We start from the raw sequence: 18,628 nt of genomic DNA on the forward strand, positions 1-18,628 counted from the left end.
CAAAACAAGTGCCAATCAAGCCAATTATTACCCTGTCAATCGATTCTTAATTATTTAAAGTCTTGGAAAGTGTCATCAACCTGTTCACTGCTAATAGACTCAGCTCTAACTCTTTTAGTCATAAATCATACAGCACAGAAACAGGCCCTTCAGCCCACCAAATCCTCACCAAACATCAGAAACCCATCTGCACCAATCCTACACTAATTCTATTTCATTCTCCCCACATTCCCATCAATCACCTGCAGATGCTGTTACTCACCTACACTCCAGGGGCAATTTACACTGGTCAAATAACCTACCAATCCAAACATCTTTGGGATGTGAGAGGAAACCCACACAGTCCCAGGGATAAGATTTCTTTATTAGTCACATGAACATCAAAACACACAGTGAAATGCATCTTTGTGTAGAATGTTCTGGGGGCAGCCCGCAAGTGTCACCACGCTTCCAGCGCCAACATAGCATGTCCACAACTCTTAACCCATACGTTGTTAAAATGTGGGAGGAAACCGGAGCATCCAGAGAAAACCCATGCAGTCACGTGGAGAACGTACAAACTCCTTACAGACAGCGGCGGGAATTGAACCCGGGTTGCTGGTGCTGTAATAGCATTACGCTAACTGCTATGCTACCATGCCGCCATACTCCATGCAGACAACACTGGAGGTCAGGATTGAACTTAGATTGATGAAGATGTGAAACAGCTGCTCTATTAGCTGTGCCACTCTGTTGCCTTGTGCTTTGTAGTTTGAGCCATTACAGGTGACCCCTGCATTATGGCCATTCGGATGACAGAAGTTTGGCCTTACAGAATGCACAGATCACAACCCAAAAATTTGAGATACTCCATGTTACGAAAATTGTGATTCAGCCCAATACAAGTGGGACATACTGTACCACAAGGCAGCATTTTGACCAATTATGACTTTGAGGCAGCCCAATAAAACTAAATCAATGTGAATCTAAATAGGTAGCAATGGAGATGTTTTATGCCCTGATTATTATCTTGCAAAATTCTAAAGACTCTGGACTGGTTCTTGCTAAGTGGAAGGTAGCAAATATTACCCCACCCCTATTTAAGCATGAAGTTGGAGAGAAAAGAGACCTGTTAGCCTGACATCAGTAGTTGGGAAAATAAAGGTTGTGTTATCAAGACACTTGGAAAATAATAATATGATTGAGCGGAGTCAAATTACACCTCTGAAATTGAAATCATATTGGACTATTCTATTGGAGTTTTTTTTTGAAGATGAATGTTGTATCGATGAAGGAGAACCAGTGGTTGTGGTGTATTTGGTAGATATATTAAAAATTAGCTACAATTGGAGACTGATAATTTGTAAGATCCAAAATTTCTACAAAAATGTTAAAAGATGACCCCTTAAAAATAAGACAAAAAATGAAATAAAACAAGAAATCCCTCTAAAACTCAGTATCAGATTATTTCAAATGACAGTAATGAAATTTCTATTTATTACAGTCAGTCTTACTGTGCTGCCAGCTGATTCAGAAAGCTTTTAGTGAATCAGTGGATATTTATATGGAGATAATCCAGGAGCTGCCTGGAATCATGATGGCTCTCTGAACAGGGGAGGGCTGTAAAGTTGACACGTTCAGGACAAAACTGTTGACTGGTATCCATCCATGATTCTAATAATTTATTTCCTTCACCACTGGCACAAAGTGGACATATACCATCTACAAAATATACTGTAGTTACTTACTTTGGCTGCTTTGATGGCACCTGCCAACCTTCAATCTTTACTACCAAAGAGAAGGCAGTGGGTGCATCATTGCCTACTGATTGTCCTTCAAGACACTTGTTATTGCTTGGAAATATCGTGCCATTCCTTTCTTGTTGCAGGGTCTAAATCCAGCAACACCCCATCCAACAAAATTATGCAAGTAGCTTCACCAGGACAATTGGAATAATTCAAGAAGGTGACTCAATACTGTCCTCCCCAGGCCAATCAGGGATGGACAATAAATACTGACCTTGCCAGCAATGTCCACACCCTGAATAATGAAAAAAATTAACACTATAAATCAATTTAAGAAACCTTGTCACCTCTCAATGTCAAGGTTAAGTGTATCCCATTGTTGCAACTGTTAGAAACGATAAATAAATGTTTGCACTGGAGTGTGACTATCTGCACTAACAGATCATCAGTGATATAGGGGTTTACTGACAGAATACATCATCCCTGGTTAAAATCTGACTGAATTTGTTACTGACTGCCAAGCTTCCTGACAGTACTCCATTTGCACTTTTGACTTGTACATCGTGGATGGTGGTAAATTAGGAGTGGAGTCACAGGAAGGCACTTTGGTTGGCAATGGACAAGTTGGGTCAAAGGGGCTGTTTCCATGCTGTTTAAACTCTGAATTGCCTCAGGATACCCATCCTCGACCTGTTCTTGTAGCTGCAGTAAGTAACTGGTCATTGTTGACACCCCTGGATGGTGGGGTAACTCAGTGAGGGCAATGCTATTGAATGTCTCGGCTAGATTGTCATTGCCTGGCACTTTTGTGATTTGAATACTACTTGCCACTTACCAGCCTGTGCATGAATACTGTCCAAGTCTTTCTGCATGCAGGTATAGGCCACTCAACTTGTTGAGTTGCAAATGGAATTGAACATTGTGCAATCATAAGTGAACATACCTATTTTTGGCCTTATGGTGGAAGGAAGGTCACTGATAAAGCAGCTGAATGGTTAGGCCTTAATTTTATCCTGTAAGATTATTTGTACATCACATGAGTATTAATGAATGGGTTTGTTGATTCTTTACTGAGTTCAAAATGTATTACTCCAATGTTTTATGGCATCATTACAAACAATAAAACAAGGAGCACAGCAGCTTCAGATTCATTTTCTCTGGATACACCAAACTCAAAAGACTCAACTACTGTTATGGATCAAGAAAGATTCAGAGATGATTCTGGACTTTAGTGATGGCATTTGATAAGGCAGAATCTTGCCTAGAAACTTATTCCACCATAAATTACAGAAACATAGGGGAAGGATATCCCTTAATTGCTTGTTGTAACTGTCTTGGAAAGGTTAGAGTCTTACCATTAAAGCATTTAAATATTTGATTAATTGCTGAAGTTAAAATCAGAAGCAGGAATAATAAGTTGGAGAAATTAGTGGAAGCAGTAGTGGTATTGCATTTAAAAGATTGAGAGGCTTGTTTTGGGAATAGATTTGTGCAAGGAGAAGCTTGACGAAAATACTACAGGAGATTCTTTCCACACCCCCACCACAATCCCCATTGACTGGCAATGAAAATATAAAACTGCTTAGTGAGAACAGGAGTCAAAAGTAGGAATTAAAGAATTAAGTACCAAAAATCTGCTTTTACCACATGGTGATAAATTTGTTTCAAAAAGAACAGCACAGTAAGACAGTGAAACATTTATTTACTCACTTCTATGGCTTATAACTTATTGCATTGGTCAAAATAATTCTATGAATAAGCTCTTTATAAACATTTAATATAATTAGCTTTGTAAGTTACCTTGCAGTTAACTCAAAAAAAAAACTTCATTTAAACTTGAATATATTCAGTGCTATAATTAATCCTTCACTCAGTTAGACTACTTTCAAGTAGTATTTTGAATACAAACTGATTGCTTTACCTTTTGCTAAGTTATAGGAACTTAAGAGCAAATGAATGGCAGCCATAGTCTCTCTGGTGATCATTTATTAATTTGTGCTTGAGGATGGCTGCCCATTACATCTATTCTAACTGTATGGGGAAGGGAACAGAGGGGAATTACAGACTATTGCTCATTAATTCAGGAAAGCAAGCTGCTAACAGTGTGCAAATCCTAATCTTATTGGAAATTTCTTTGGACCTCCCTGTTGTTCAGGGGCTGGGGTGGTCGGAAGTTGTCCTGCATGAGATTATCTGGCCCCGTGAACTGCAAGGTGCGGAACTTTGCCATCTGGAAAACATGAAGATAAAAGCAAGTTTAAGTGTGCCATTGCACTGTCCCAACCCACTTTCACTACAATTCTTTGCTGAAAAACAGCCAAGCTTTGCCACCATTAGTTGGCAATGTCAGTATGTGCTTGAACTTACTTTCCACTGTAACTAAACTTAAAAACAAATTTAAGATCAACACATGAGAACTCTGTAGGCATGTACTAATCTTTTCTGCTGTGTACCAAGGCACCAGTGCTCTGACAGATTATCAAACATTAAAAAAAGTGTCAATGTTCTCAATGGCATTAAAGTACTTTATTCCCTTGTGCATTTTCAGATTCCATGTTACCTTAAACCAGAAAGCAAATTTCAGAGTCCAGATCAAATCCATATTGATACATTGTTTTCTCATCACTGGAACTTGCACCTTTTTTCATTAAGTGGATTAGTATCTTACTCTGAAGAGTAAGCATCTGAATCTCAGACATACAGTAACAATGGTGTACACTATTGTTTCACTTCCTCACCAAAACCACAGGTAACTAGCTCTGAACTAATGTCATATAGCTTTTAGCTCTTACCCCCATATAATCAGAAACCTGATTAATAATATTTGAAATAAAAATATGAAAATAACTGCAGATGCTGGAAGTCCGAAATAAAAATAGAAAATGCTGAAAACTCAGGTAGCTTCCCATGCTCCTTTCCATAGATGCTGCCTGACCTGCTGAGCTTTTCTGGCACAATGTTTAGTATTTGAAACAAATCTGTTAAATGCTGGCATACTTAAAATACCTTGATTTGTGTCCCTTACGATCAAGTTTTGCAAACATTACATGGTTATTTTCTTTATATTTACCTGTTCTTTGCTTATAGGAATAGGGTCCCTAAGCAAAATCCAGGTGACACTCTCATACAGAGGAGGGGTTGTCAAGGATCCCAGATAAGTCCAATAATTGAGACGTGGCGGCAGCAGTGTGATAGGGTCGAAGTCTTTGAACTCAATTCTTGAACCCTAATAACATGAATAAAAAAATAAAGATAGCCATCATAAATAATGCAGCAGTTTAGACAACTTAAAATTGTAGTGCTCAACAATACCTTGTATTTATCAGGTATCAGTTTCTCAAGGTTTAAGGATAACAGCCACTGCACAAGGCCAGATGCAGGGGCTGAACATGTGCAGGTGACTGACCAGTTTTCCCCAAAGGCTTTAATATATGACATCTTTGGCAGGAATGCAACACAGGCAATAGATACTGAAATCCAAGGCCATCCTGTTCAAAACACAAGGGTGTCTGCCCATTCAGTTAACTGTCTGTACCACCACCAAGACAGTTAACTGAATGGCCACACACCCTTGTGTCTTATTTCCTTTACCCAATGCAAAAAACACAAAATTGAAAAGTTTTTTCAACTGGTTCATTTTCCTTTGTTAACTTCTCATTACAAGTATCAATGTTTATAGATTGGAAACCAATAGTTTCAGCTTGAACAATAACCAGAGGTAGGAAAATGTAGTCAAAGTAGGTCCATAAAATGCAGAATAGATATAAATCACTAATTAATGCCCCATTAAGCAACAATCTGTAATGTAAAGAATTGTCAATGATATCATCAAGTAACACTTGCCCACCAATAGCCTACTCACGATGCTCCCTTTGGTTTTATCAGCACCATACCCCATTACTGCATTGTTCCAAAAGTATGGATAAAAAACATCAAATTCCAGAGACAAGGTGAATGTGACTGCCCTTACTATCAAGGTAACATTTGCATGAGCATTGCATCATGGAACTCATTAGGACTGAACTCCACAGAAATCAGGAGATCATCCTCAGACTTAAAATAAAGGAAGTCTGGAGAAAAATGACTGCAGATGCTGGAATCTAGATGAAAGATACTATGATACTACAGGAACTTAGCAGGCCAGGCAGCATCTGTGGAAAGAGCTTTCAGAAGGGGTAAGGTTGGAGTGGGTGAGGGGAGCAAAAAAAGTCAAGATGCTGATGCCATGCCGACAGTTGACTATGAATAGGTCCAGGGGTAACAGGCCCGGTGGGGGAAGTCCAGGTGGAAGGCAGCAGCTGGAGGCGGGAGAATGGGTCATTAGAAGGGGAAGAGGACTTCTTACTGAAGGCAGAGGCAGAGGTGGGAACATTCAGAAGGGGTAAAGTTGGAGTGGGTGAGGGAGGGTTCATAGGAAGTCCATTGTGGACTTGGAAATCACCCATCTCAACCTCTGAATGGCACTGCACAAGTTCCTTGGGATGGTGCCTTAGGGCGAAGAGTCTTTAATTTTTCAATGACTTTCTACCAATAAGGTTAAAGATGGGGGGTGGTTAAAGAATGTTTAATTGTATCTGTAGACACTCAGGTAATGAAGTAACCACACCTGAATACAGCAAGGCCTAGACAATGTTCGGACTTAGTTGATAAGTAAAATTTGGGTGAGTTAAATGTCAGGCCAACAGTGGAGAATGTAAAGATCTCCCCTTAGCATTATCATCCCCAAATGTCTCACTGACATTCACCATGTACTATCTACAAAATGCTCTACAGCAATTTTAAGGCTGCTTCTACAACATCTCCCAAAGTTGTGACCTATATACCATCTAGAAGAACAAGGTTGAAATTTATAAACACCACTGCCTACAAATTCTGTTCATCCAACAATCCAACTTGGATACAAGTTGGCATTCTTTTATTGTTGTTGGGTTCAAATGCATTACAGGACTCCCTACCCAAATGCACTTTGAAAGTACCTCTACCTAGCTCAAACAGCTCACTGTCACTTCAGAAAAAGTGAAAGAGGCATGGGCAGTAAACATTAGCTGTGGCATGGTCATGAAATCTGAGAATATTTTAAAGACACGTATGTTAAATGGTCAGTTTCTACTGTATGTAGACACAAGTTTAATGGAAATTTAATTAAGGTCAATGCATGTCATTACAATGAGGAATTAATAGCTGTGTTTCCAAGTCCAGTTAATCTAATCATTCTTAAGTGGGGAAGGTAAAAGCAGGAAAGTTGTATGGTAGCACAAAATGAACCATAGAAAAATCAACTTGTCATAGAGAAAGGAGAGATCTAGGTGTAAATTTTCATGTACCATATGCTATGTCAATAGTGATTAAAGTATAAAAAAATCCAAGACAAGGCTATTTTACTCTTGATAAATATTGCTAGGTATTAAATGTCACTGACATACAAACCAGCTCCAGATTTGACTTAAAGTTTGTTAAAGACAACAACAAATTTTGGAAAAATAATATTCAAAACAAAACAAGTTACTGAAATAGAACAATTGTCTCTCCAGCTTGGAGAGTGTTCTATTGGAGGCCTCAGCTCCTTGGGCATATACTAAAAACACATTGCATGGTAGATTACAAGTCATATTATGTAATATGCATTTGCCCACTAATTTAACAAGGGTCATTATCCAAACAAGTTAAATTCCTAAATAAAGGGACATGTGGACAATATGACAAATGTTAATTAATTAGATATTAATATCACAAAGCACAATTTCAATTCTTAACTAGCATTATGCCAGATTTTACCCTGGCATAAAGGTTTAACACAAGGAAAAGTCTTCAATTGGTCTTGAACAATTGCATTGTAAAAATATAATTAAACAGGTGCCAATTTATATTTACATCAATACATCCAGAAGTTGTATAAAATAGGATTCAATATACCTTCACTTTGACACTATCCAGCGAACTAATAATTCTTTTCAGTGCTGGATTTTCATCAGATATCTGAAATTCACAAAAGATACTTGATCAGGTAACTACCCATCATGACTCCCGTGGTTATTCAGTTCTTATCTCTTTACGAGGAGGCTGCATCACCAAAGAATAGAAAACCGCCACCAGTAAGCTCATGTTTCATAACTCAACCAGTTTAATTTGCCTTTGATTACAACAATTAGTACATGTCCTTTTCCACTTTCAAGGGTAACTCTTCAAATTTGGTATGCAACTACTATGAACAACTGTAGTTGTAATGCCTGGTATTATTGAGTTCAGATGAAGGTTGCTCATTATTGAGTTCAGATGAAGGTTGCTCATTTGACAATGCACTAAGGAACACTCACAAATTGAAAAGTTGAAAACAGAAACCATGAAAGAAACTATTATGCTGTGTAACTGAGAATACTTGGTAAATTTGAGACAACTTTACCAACAAACAGTGAATTATGTAATTATGAATAGCCCACTGAAACTCTACAAGTTTCAACATTCATATTCAAAGTAATTGAATAAAAAGAAAACTTGCAGGAGAAAAGTGTCACAAAGTCAATATCCTTAGTGTCTTGTTCTAGATTTCCACAAGGTGGATACAGGTCTTCCCAAATTACTGTTGTGGTGATGGGGACACCAGGGAACTTCAAGTTTGATCTAATTGCAATGAAGAAATGACAATAGGTGTGCAGTTCAGGCTGGTGTGTCCAGAGAATCAGGGTGACCAATTTTTTTTTTCATTTGACCTTGGGCTTGTAAGCATTAAGAGAAACTGGATTTATTGGAGTTATTGTAAAAGAGTTACTTCACAGCATCCTACCAATGGTAGCTGTATGATGTGAGTGAACAAAATTCCTAAAACAGTGTTATAAAACTGGCCATGCTTTCTGCTGGTATCCTAGCTGAATTTTCTTCCTCGTACTTTAAGCTTTAAATATTTTCAGCTAAGGCCTATGTATTCTGTTCTGAGCTTCACCCATTAGGAAGCATGTCAAGACCATAGAGGGGCTGTAAAGGATTTACTTGAATAGTGCCACAGAGGAGGTGCTTCAGTTACTGGAGAGACCGAATAAGTTAAGCCAGAGGCCAAGAAGCAATACAAAGGGTATTCAAAATTATGAATCATTTTTGATGCAGTGGATCAGATTCTAGTGTCACTAAGAACAATAATTTGAAGCAGATTTATGGGTAAATGTCAAGGAGCTACAGGTGAAGGAATGTGTTTAAATAAACAAAGCAGTTACAATCCAGAACATACTACTTCAATGAGGGTGGAAGTGGATTCAATGCAGTATTTTCAAGAACTAGGTAATCACGGGGGGGGAAATATTGGGTTTTCAGGAAAGAGCAGGGTAAGTGGGTTGTTTTTTTTATTGCTCTACCAATCAACAGGCATGAGTGATGTTCTAAGTGGCCTCCTGTGCTCTGGCAGAGAATGAATCTAACCAATACTAAAGATTTAAACTGATTAATCACCTCATTTTGTCTGAAAGACTCATGTTTACCCTAATAATGGAAGGATGATGTGATATACAAATAAAAGTTCTTTATTTTCCATTGTCCAGTATGGTCAGCTATCTTGTGATGTTCAGCTACTTCAATTGTTGTTAAGTATATAAATAAGGCTAGGCCTACCAGTAGTGTACAATTTCACTTCAAAAACAGAAAAATACCAAGTACATTATGTTAAAAATCCCTGTATCGGGAACCACACGGTTTCACAAAAACAAAACTATGACTGTGAGGTAAAAGGCAGAGTTTTCCCAGTTAATGGAATGGCTTTCAAATGTGCACTGGATGAATCGGACAACAGTCATGTTATGGAACACATGCTTATTGTTTGAGCAGAACATACAGTTTGCCTGCTGTCTTTGCAAAACACTGTCTAGTTTCTATGACTCTATAAACAGGAACTGGGTATCTTTTGTGGATCAGTCACCAATTCATATTTTTGGTACAGTAACAGATTGTTAATCATTCATGAATTTTGTTATTTCTGCATTGGTAGCTGATTATAGCAAAGCTCAGGTGATATATAGATAAGAACACGTGTAAGACTTGAAGGAATGCACTAATCTTTAAAACAGCCACAATATTCAAATCTATAAGTATATTGAACAGTGTTTAACAAGTGAGTGCCAAACTAACCTCCATAAGTCTAATTTTACCTCATGTGGGGTTCTACACAGTACACTGGCAGGAACTCCTTGTATTTGGAAAAAGCAGTGTTGGCCATTCTTGTACAATATAAAGATAGCATATTAAATATTCATTTGTACCTTTAGGAAGGCACCAAGTACAGCCAAGCCATCAGGTTCTTTAGCAGCCACTTCAAAACTAGGATACTTTTCTGCATTCCAGTGTACCAGGTGAAGCTGGAAACAGAGCAACAAATTTAGTTAGAACTTCCTTCTGACTAGTACATGAAAGACAAGCAAGAATTCACACCTTTCAATCACATGTAATTAATCTAGCTCCAGCATGTTTGATGACGATACCTCAGCCAGGGCTGAGCTGTTGGCAGGTCAAGTGACTAAACCTTACTGAGATTCAATGAGGCTAAAAATTCTTCATCAGGGCCAAATTATAAAGATCTATGTTAAATCAGACAAACACAGTTCATCTATGTTCATTTTCTTGGCTTATCAAATTTAACATTGCTCCAGAATTAAACATGTCAGATTTATGTCTTATCATAAATGGTCTTGAGATGAAGATCCAAACAAATAGCAGGTAGGGAAAGAAAAGGACAAATGCGGTGAAAGGTCAAGATTAATTGGTCCAAGATAAAAAGACAAATGTGGCTCCATAGTGAACAGTTACTGCTGGATAGCAGAAGAGAAAAGAAACTTGACTTCCTTCTGCCATTTTCCTAGGCCATAAAGACCATTACTTTGCTAGATTTACTATGTTTTCTCACCACCGCCTAATTTTGATTTGCACCCTCATCCTACCACTTTCTTCCTTTTGCTTTGTAGCTTGCCCAAGACATTCATCACTAACAAAATTGCTTGAACTGATTAGTGTTTCCAGCATTGGAGTTTTTTTTTTAAATTCTAGACTTCCAATACCTAAAGCCTTTTGCCTTGGCCATCTTTTAGACTTGCCTCAGATTTGCAAAATAAGTTAATCCAAATTTGGCACCAACTAGTCCCTTAAGTTTCAGCATAACCTTAGTTATTGAGTACTGACTGCTATGGACAAAATATAGCCACACTAAGGATGTATTTATTCAACAAAAAATTAAAGCTAAGTAGTTGTGAGAATCCAACCCGAGCTTTTAGTATACTAGCAGCAAACACAGGAGGGATTTACTCATTTCATACTGTAACTGCACACTTTGTCAGACATAATCAAGACTAGAATTGTACTGGATGCCTGGTTTTCTGAAATTCTTACGAGACCTTGATCCTTTAGAAAACCATTTTATCCTGTCAAAATTCCCTTCCACATGGTTAACCCAAAGTATAGACACCAAAGATATGGCAGAGAGAAATACTCAATATATATCTCACTGTAAATTTTATTTGAAGGGTTGCTCCACAGTCCCAGACACACTGAACAGATTGTTAAAAAGAAAATAAAACTGAGCAGAAAGCACCACAAAACTAAGTTGCGAGAGAACAGGTTCCTTTTCTCTGGTGTCTCCTGAAATATTATTCCTAGTTTCTGATTTTTATATAATTCATCCACATTAACTCCCCACTTTAATCATTTTACATGTGTTGAACAATTATGATAAAAGTTGGAATATATTTTTGTTTCCCCTGGAGTCAGTGTCCTAATATGGTCCAACAGAAAAATTGGTCTTAAATAAAACTTACAATATCCAGGAATAAGTATTTTGTCATAGTAAAAGATATTCCTGAAGACCCTTGTAATTCTCAGCCAAATATATCCTCTTCTTACAAAAATGTTGATTAGGTTAGTGTAACCATTTGCTTTAACATTTGCACTTGTGGCTAGAATTTTTAGCAAAACCACAAAATTAAATTACTTACACCAAACTGCTGCACCCCAAAATGTACCATTTTACTTATAAGCACAAGCATTTAGGCATACCTACCTCTGCAGGGTATGATTTTCCATCTATTATATGTTCACTGCCATGTTCATCACGGGATCCCCAATGTAAGTGGAACTGACGCAGCCGAAATTTACCTTTAATGGGGCCACCTGACAGTACTGAGATAACAAAGGAAGTAGTATTAATATTAACCTAGTGTAATAAGGTAATCAAATAAAAATGTTCATTACAATATATCTGTAATTAATTACATCATATTGAAGGATTTATTTTCTAAATAAAAGTATGTTATATATAAATATATAGCTCTTTTAACATGAGTCAACTGTTCGAGGTGCTTCATGGGAAAATTATCAAATAAAATTTGACACCAAGGCAGAACTATTTTAGTGGAGGGTCCTAAACCAGAGGAGGAGGCCTGAAAAGAAGCTTAGGGAAGGAATTCCAGAGATAATATCTTTGAAATCCAATGATAATCTCCAAGGCCTTACAAGGCCAGCATTGGAGGAGCATGGCACACTGATATCTAAAAGTAATGATAAAAATAAGGAGTGGAACAATGGAAGGATTTGGAAGCAAGGACCATTTAAATTACATTTGGTTGGAAGCCAATGCATATCAGCCACAGGGATGAAGGCGCATGGAACACGTGCAAGTTAGGGCCTAGGCAGCAGAGGTTTGGATGACCTTGTCAGAGCTATACAGCACAGAAAGATCATCCAACCCACCAGGTCCATGTCAACCATCAAGTACCCCTTTATATAACCCCATTTATCACCACTTAGTCCATAACCTATTATGCCTTGGCAATTTAAGTACTTGTCCAGATGTTTCTTAAATGTTGTGAGTACCTGCCTTCACCACCTTCCCAGGCAGAGTGTTCCAGACTTTAACCACCATCTTGCCAAAAAGGATTCTTCATCAGATCTCCAAATCTCTTACTCATTTTAAAATCAATGCCCTCTGGTCGTAGATACCTCTGCCATGGGAAAGTGTTACTTACTATCTATCTTATCAATGCATCTTATTTTGTACATTTCTATTAGATGTCTTCCCTACCTTCTCTCATCACCCACTCCCTCAGCCTCCTCAATTCCACAAAACAAACCCAGCTTTCCAATCACTCCTTATAATTGAAACATTTCATCCCACGCAACATCCTGGTGAGTCTCTTCTGCACCAGTGCAATCACATCCTTCCAACAGTGGTGAACAGAAATTCACAGTAGTCCAAGTCTCTTATGGTGGATTGAAAATGGTTTGTGGGTTAGAGCTGCACTGGAATAGTCATTCAAAGACAAAGGCATGAGTAAGCATATCAGCAGAAAACAAGCTGAGGCAAAGTTGGAGTCAGGCAACAGATGTACATTAGGTAAAATAGGCAGGCTTTGAGAAGACAGATGTAGCTACAAGCTCATGGCACTGTATTCAGACTCGGGCTGTTGTTAGGAAAGTGAATGGAGTCGGGCCCGGAAAAGAACTTGTTACGGGAGCTAAAAAAAAGGTTCAAATCTTTCCAACATTCCATTGAAGGAGTTAGCACTGAGGTCAGAAAAAAACATTTGGAAACACACTGGAACAGTCAAAGTGATGATGAAAGTAGAGCCAAGTTTCACCAGTGCATGTCACTATCTTTGGATACTGTCATTGAGGGGCACTCTCTAGATGAAAAATTCAACAAGGGTAAGTAGATCCTTGTAGGACAACAGGTAAGTGCAAGGACTGTCTCTGGTTGTAACTGGGAGGACCAGCATGGAACCAGGCAGGTCCTACCTGATAGGTGTCAACAGAGGGGCTGGTACAACATGGTGAGGTCAACATTTTAAAGGCTATTGATGCAATGAGATTAGGGAACTCCACCCCTGTAGGTTTACATGCATGGAGTCTTGGTGTTGTGAAAGGCATAGAAAGGGGATTGAGGAGGTTCAAGTAAATGGAGGATCTTAAATTTGGAACTCACTAAAAGATGGAAGACAGATTTGGTAAGCTACGGTACTTGTGGACAGGAAGGACAGATTGGAGATAGGATTGCAAGAGCAATAAAACGGAAAAGCCACTTTCAGCCCAAACTTGTAAGACAACGAGCAGGACAGGCCCGGACTATTTGGTTCCAAAGGTTGACCAAGTAGTGACTATCAACAGCCTGTCATCATCTGGCATGACATCAACGCTGCCTATTGTAAATTAAAATGAAGATTGGGAAATAAAACACTGAAAGTGTCAATAGCAGCTGACCAAAGTACTGTATACATTCCTTCAAATAGTTGCGAAAAGAATTTCAATGGGAACCATGGTAAACTTATGACCATCCTTTAAGTTCCTCTTATTGGCTTCTGATCTCCACATTTTCCTTAATTTCAATTTGTCAGCACTCTTGTCTTGCTGAAGTCCCCGATTCAAATCTCCCACAGCATTAGCAATGGTTGGGTTAAGAATACAGATTGGTATTGGTTTATTATTGTCACTTGTACCGAGGTACAGTGAAAAACTTGTCTTGCATACCGATCGTACAGATCAGTTCATTACACAGACAGGACTCGCGTGACCAAACAGCAGAAGCAAAGCAACAGGGAAGTCTAACTCAGCAATGTTATAATTTGGCCGTGCAGGAAAACTTTGAGGAGTGCCTTTTTATTGGTTGCAAACGGAGTTCAGTTGTACATGGCTCAAATCAAATTGCATACTCCAAACTCAGTTCTTCTCGTTTTAGCAACTGTTGCAAGGATCCGAGCCCGCCACCTTTAGAATCCATTGCGGTTTTAAAAGAGTGACAGGCACACCCTGCCCAAATCGGGGTTTATAATCGGAAGGCGAATTCACCATTCACGCTGTTAACCCCTCGCCACGTTCCCGCCCGCAATCTATTATGAATGAAGCAAAGATTATGTTTTGGTGGAGTGGTGAAATATTTCTAGCTGCCTGACTTTAAATAGAGCAGCAGTTAGAAACCATCCGCTAACGCGCTCCTTGTTGTGAAATATACAAGAGCCGGGTTACAATTCGCGGCGATTCAGACCTGATGGAGCCTTTCACTTCCTACCCGAGTCTGAGACAGCAACGTGCAATCTGTCGTGTTTTCGGCAAGTCATTAACAACAAGGTTCCGGCAACATTCTCATCCAGCCACAACATCCTTACTAACCCGACTGTCCTTTGCTGTCGTCGAAATCCACCTGGACCGATACACCGTTGTTAATGAGGCTCTTTGCACCGGATGGGTCGTAGCTAGGGTTTAGCTGCTTCAGGCTCGGGTCGTACTTGGTTTCCGCATTCTTGATCTCGATGGGTGACTGCCGGCGGCCATCCTTCGCCACGGGGAATTGCTCAGCCCAACGGGACGGACCTGCAGCGTGAAATCAGAAACAAGGTCACCCACCGCTCCTTGAAGGCTGCAGCGAGAATGAAGGAAGAGGGAGCGGGGAGGAGGGGAGTTTCGATTTTGTAACCGCAAAGCTGATACATTTTTTTCTTGTGACTGAATCTGACACCAAGTAGTTTGCATCAAGATAGTTAATGTATGAAGCTGAGGGTAGATTGCCTCAAAGGATAATTCTGATCAGGCAATTGAATTTGGCAACAAATATCAAAGTGCACTTTCCTATGATGTTAGTTAATCTTAAACCATTCAACCTTTTACCCCGATAACAAGATTTCCTTGAAACGCTCCTTTCCTGTTTAAACAGACATTAATTGTGGAAACGGACATTTAAAGGGCTGGGAAAAAGAATCTCCAACACCAGCTCGCCACTGGAGAGAGATCACTATTCAGCAGCCTGTGCTTCCTCGAAGCCTCCTGGAGCCCGGCGGATCGGAGGACAGAGCCGGCGGACGGTGTCAGGGTCACTGGTCAGAGTCAGGTCGCTGCCGCCCCAGCCTTGTCCCCGCCGAGGGCAGCGAACCTCACCGTTGTCTGCTCCGTAGCCCCAGGTTGCCGACATGGTTGTAGCCGCCGAGTGCGCTGCCTGGATTGCTCCCTCTGAACACACGAGCCGATCTGGTGCGAGCCTTGGCTCCGGACCAGCTTTTATAGGCTGCACGGTTGCACACCATTGGATCAGCGACGTTTGCTGTGCGTTATGTCACGGATGTAATTGGAAGAGAACCAGATTGAGAACGAGAGGGCTTTAGTGGGTTGCCGGATGAAGCTGAGAAACGTGCAATTTTGTTTTACATTACGTTTTCTCCCTGATCTGTTAGCGGAGTGGCAGCGAGGCTGTTAATCGCAAAAGTAATGGGTCCCAAATCGACTCTTATTGCACACGCTTTAGGTATCAGGGTTTACACGGCACCGGTCAGAAACGGTGAAATGTGTGGAGTGGGGGACCGATGTCGTACTGAGTTCAGTTCTTTTGCAAACTCTCCTCACTCCGCCGATCCGACCCATACCTTTTCAGCACTCTCTCTGCTACAGGGACCTACCAACACTGGTTCACAACAATTTGTGAAGGTGCGCTTCTCTAGGAAAAGTCAGTGCCAAATATAAATCCTAATATTGCCCGAATTTCCACGTACAATCGCAAATGTATCTTCTATCTTTGGGAGTTATATATGTTCAATAGGAAATCGATTTGTTATATCTTGTGCTAATATTGGATCGGCTATAACGGGGACACAAGAGACTGCAGATGCTGGAGTCTGGAGCAAAAAAAATGCTGGAAAATCTTAAGCAGCATCTATGGGCCGGTTTTACTCCGGTTCTAACGGAGGTGGGGTAGTTGTTAATCGTCAGGTATCAGGCGACTATCAATCGAATAGTTCGTGATGTAATCTCCTTCCTAACTAGTCTTGATCTGAGCTCCAGATCAATGATCTGAATGACCAGTGTAGGATCTGACATGCTCCGATACATTTCGCAGTTGGGCATTTTGGGATTCGCTGGGCGAAAACACATGGTAATCTGCCCGGGCTGAGTGGCGAAGCTGACGAAGTGCCTCAACTACCGTCTCGGTACGTTGTTCAATACAATAATAGTTTTTGGAAGAATTGGCCAAATTTGTGAATGCTTAAGACATTAAACTTGAAAGTGGACGATTTTTTAATTGACTTTCTGAGATGGGGTTTCTAAGTTTTGCTGGTAAACCTTTTTTTAAATCATGCTTGTAGTGTTTAAAATTGTATATTCCATTTCCCCCCTGTATCCATGGCTGTTGTCCATATTAGGAGCCTACTTGAACAGGAGAGACCTGTGTCCCTGCGTTCGGAAATGTAACATTGTCCAGACTGAACGTTAAGTCTGCGGCTTAAAACTTCAACATATAAGTAGGCTTCAGTACTTTGTCTTGCAAATACTCATCAGCTGTTTAAGCAATACTGTGCCTCAAGTGCAATTACTTAAAAGTTTTGTCTATTATGTGCAAAAATTATTTAAAGAAATTGCAATCCCCAAACAACCATTATTTTGCTGCCACCTAGAGGGATGTGACAATGCAAAACGTAAAGAACCTCAGGGCAATGATCACCAACCATGCGAACAACTTGGCAATATGTCTCAAGATGCTGCGCCGGAGCGTTATAGTCATTGAGGCATACAACATGGAAAAAGGCCCTTCGGCCTGCTTGTCCATACCAACCACCAAAATCCCATTTTTTTTCATCAACTCCCCCGTCATACTCATACTCCCTCCCCCCTCGATTCTACCTCGCCTACACACTGGGGGCAATGTACAGTGGATAATTAACCAAACAATCTGCACGTCTTTTGGATGTGAGAGGAAACCAGAGCACCGGGGGAAATCCACGTGGTCACAGGGAGAATGTGCACACTCCACACAGACAACACTCGACGTCAGGACTGAGCTGGCTCACTGGAGCTATGAGGCAGCAGCTCTAACAGCAGTGCCACTGTCTGGTCCTTTCTGTTCAATCTCAACTCATAAAACAACTAATCCTAATGATTAAACTAGTGAATTTTTGCTGAACTCTCTCAGGCATGAGGGCTGGAACTAATACTCCTACAGACTTGGTCTCATCAAAGGCCTATATAATTGCACAGAGCAGAAATTCATCCTCTGCCATTTGCACTGGATGTGCATATTAACACCCTCTTGAATTTTATGAAAGCTGATACTATAAATATATGTTTAGCACAAATGTTGGAGGAAATTTGACACTGAACTGCACATGGAGGTATTGAGGCAGATGGACAAAAACTTAGACAAAGAGGAAAGCTTTGAGGGGTGTCATAAAGGAGCAAAGACAGAGTCAAAGAAATTTAGGGTGGGAATTCCAGAATTTAGAACTTTGCCAGCTGAAGACACACTCACCAATGGTGAAGCAATTGCCTCATGCCAATTTGAAGGTGTACTGTTCTGTTATATCAGAGAGTTGTAGGGCTAAAGGAGATTAAAGGTCGGGAAGGGTGGGCTTTGTAAATAAGGATTAGTATTGACATTTTTAAATAATTACCCTTATCATGATAAGTAATGATTGTTGATAAATGTGGATACCAACATTCAGTGCTTTCCCAAGCCTATAGGCTGAACAACAGAATCAAAGAATGGGCTTGAAATGCTGTAGGAAGTTGTTGTAAAGGATCTAAGAATGTTTGTGGACTCATAGCTCAACATACACAATCATTGCAGAATGGCAAAGCCAGTTACATATTCAGTGTTACCAAAGCAAAATAATGAAGATGGAGGAAGCTTGAAATAAAAACAGAAAATCTGGAATGCTCAACAGGCAAGGTAGTGGAGCTTATCTTTCAGTAAGTTACATCTTATTAGAGAAATGTATAATTGACATCAAGAAATCTTCCATACATTGAGAGATCAATATATGAAGTACTCTGACAAAAAGAAAAGTGGAATTTTAAATTGGTTCCAATCATATAATATAAAACAAGATGGTGAAGTGGAAGTGACAGTAAAGTATTTATGGATGGATGATTTGAAATTAATTAACTTTCCTCACCGGTAATCA

The 18,628-nt window shown here is 39.7% G+C and overlaps 1 protein-coding gene across 1 annotated transcript; it reads right to left on the reverse strand.

Annotated features, from left to right (window-relative positions):
- Window positions 1-3,409: 3,409 nt before the first annotated feature.
- Window positions 3,410-15,774, reverse strand: LOC127574167 (carbonic anhydrase 13-like). Its single transcript, XM_052022938.1, has 7 exons — window positions 15,615-15,774; window positions 14,853-15,053; window positions 11,752-11,870; window positions 9,965-10,060; window positions 7,638-7,700; window positions 4,795-4,950; window positions 3,410-3,954 (listed from the first exon to the last, which is right to left on the reverse strand). The coding sequence occupies exons 1-7, from the start codon at window positions 15,646-15,648 to the stop codon at window positions 3,844-3,846; spliced, it is 780 nt and encodes a 259-aa protein (XP_051878898.1). The 5' UTR covers window positions 15,649-15,774; the 3' UTR covers window positions 3,410-3,843.
- Window positions 15,775-18,628: the final 2,854 nt, after the last annotated feature.

This window comes from Pristis pectinata, chromosome 9 (assembly GCF_009764475.1).
Source record: "Pristis pectinata isolate sPriPec2 chromosome 9, sPriPec2.1.pri, whole genome shotgun sequence".
Classification (NCBI taxonomy): domain Eukaryota; kingdom Metazoa; phylum Chordata; class Chondrichthyes; order Rhinopristiformes; family Pristidae; genus Pristis; species Pristis pectinata.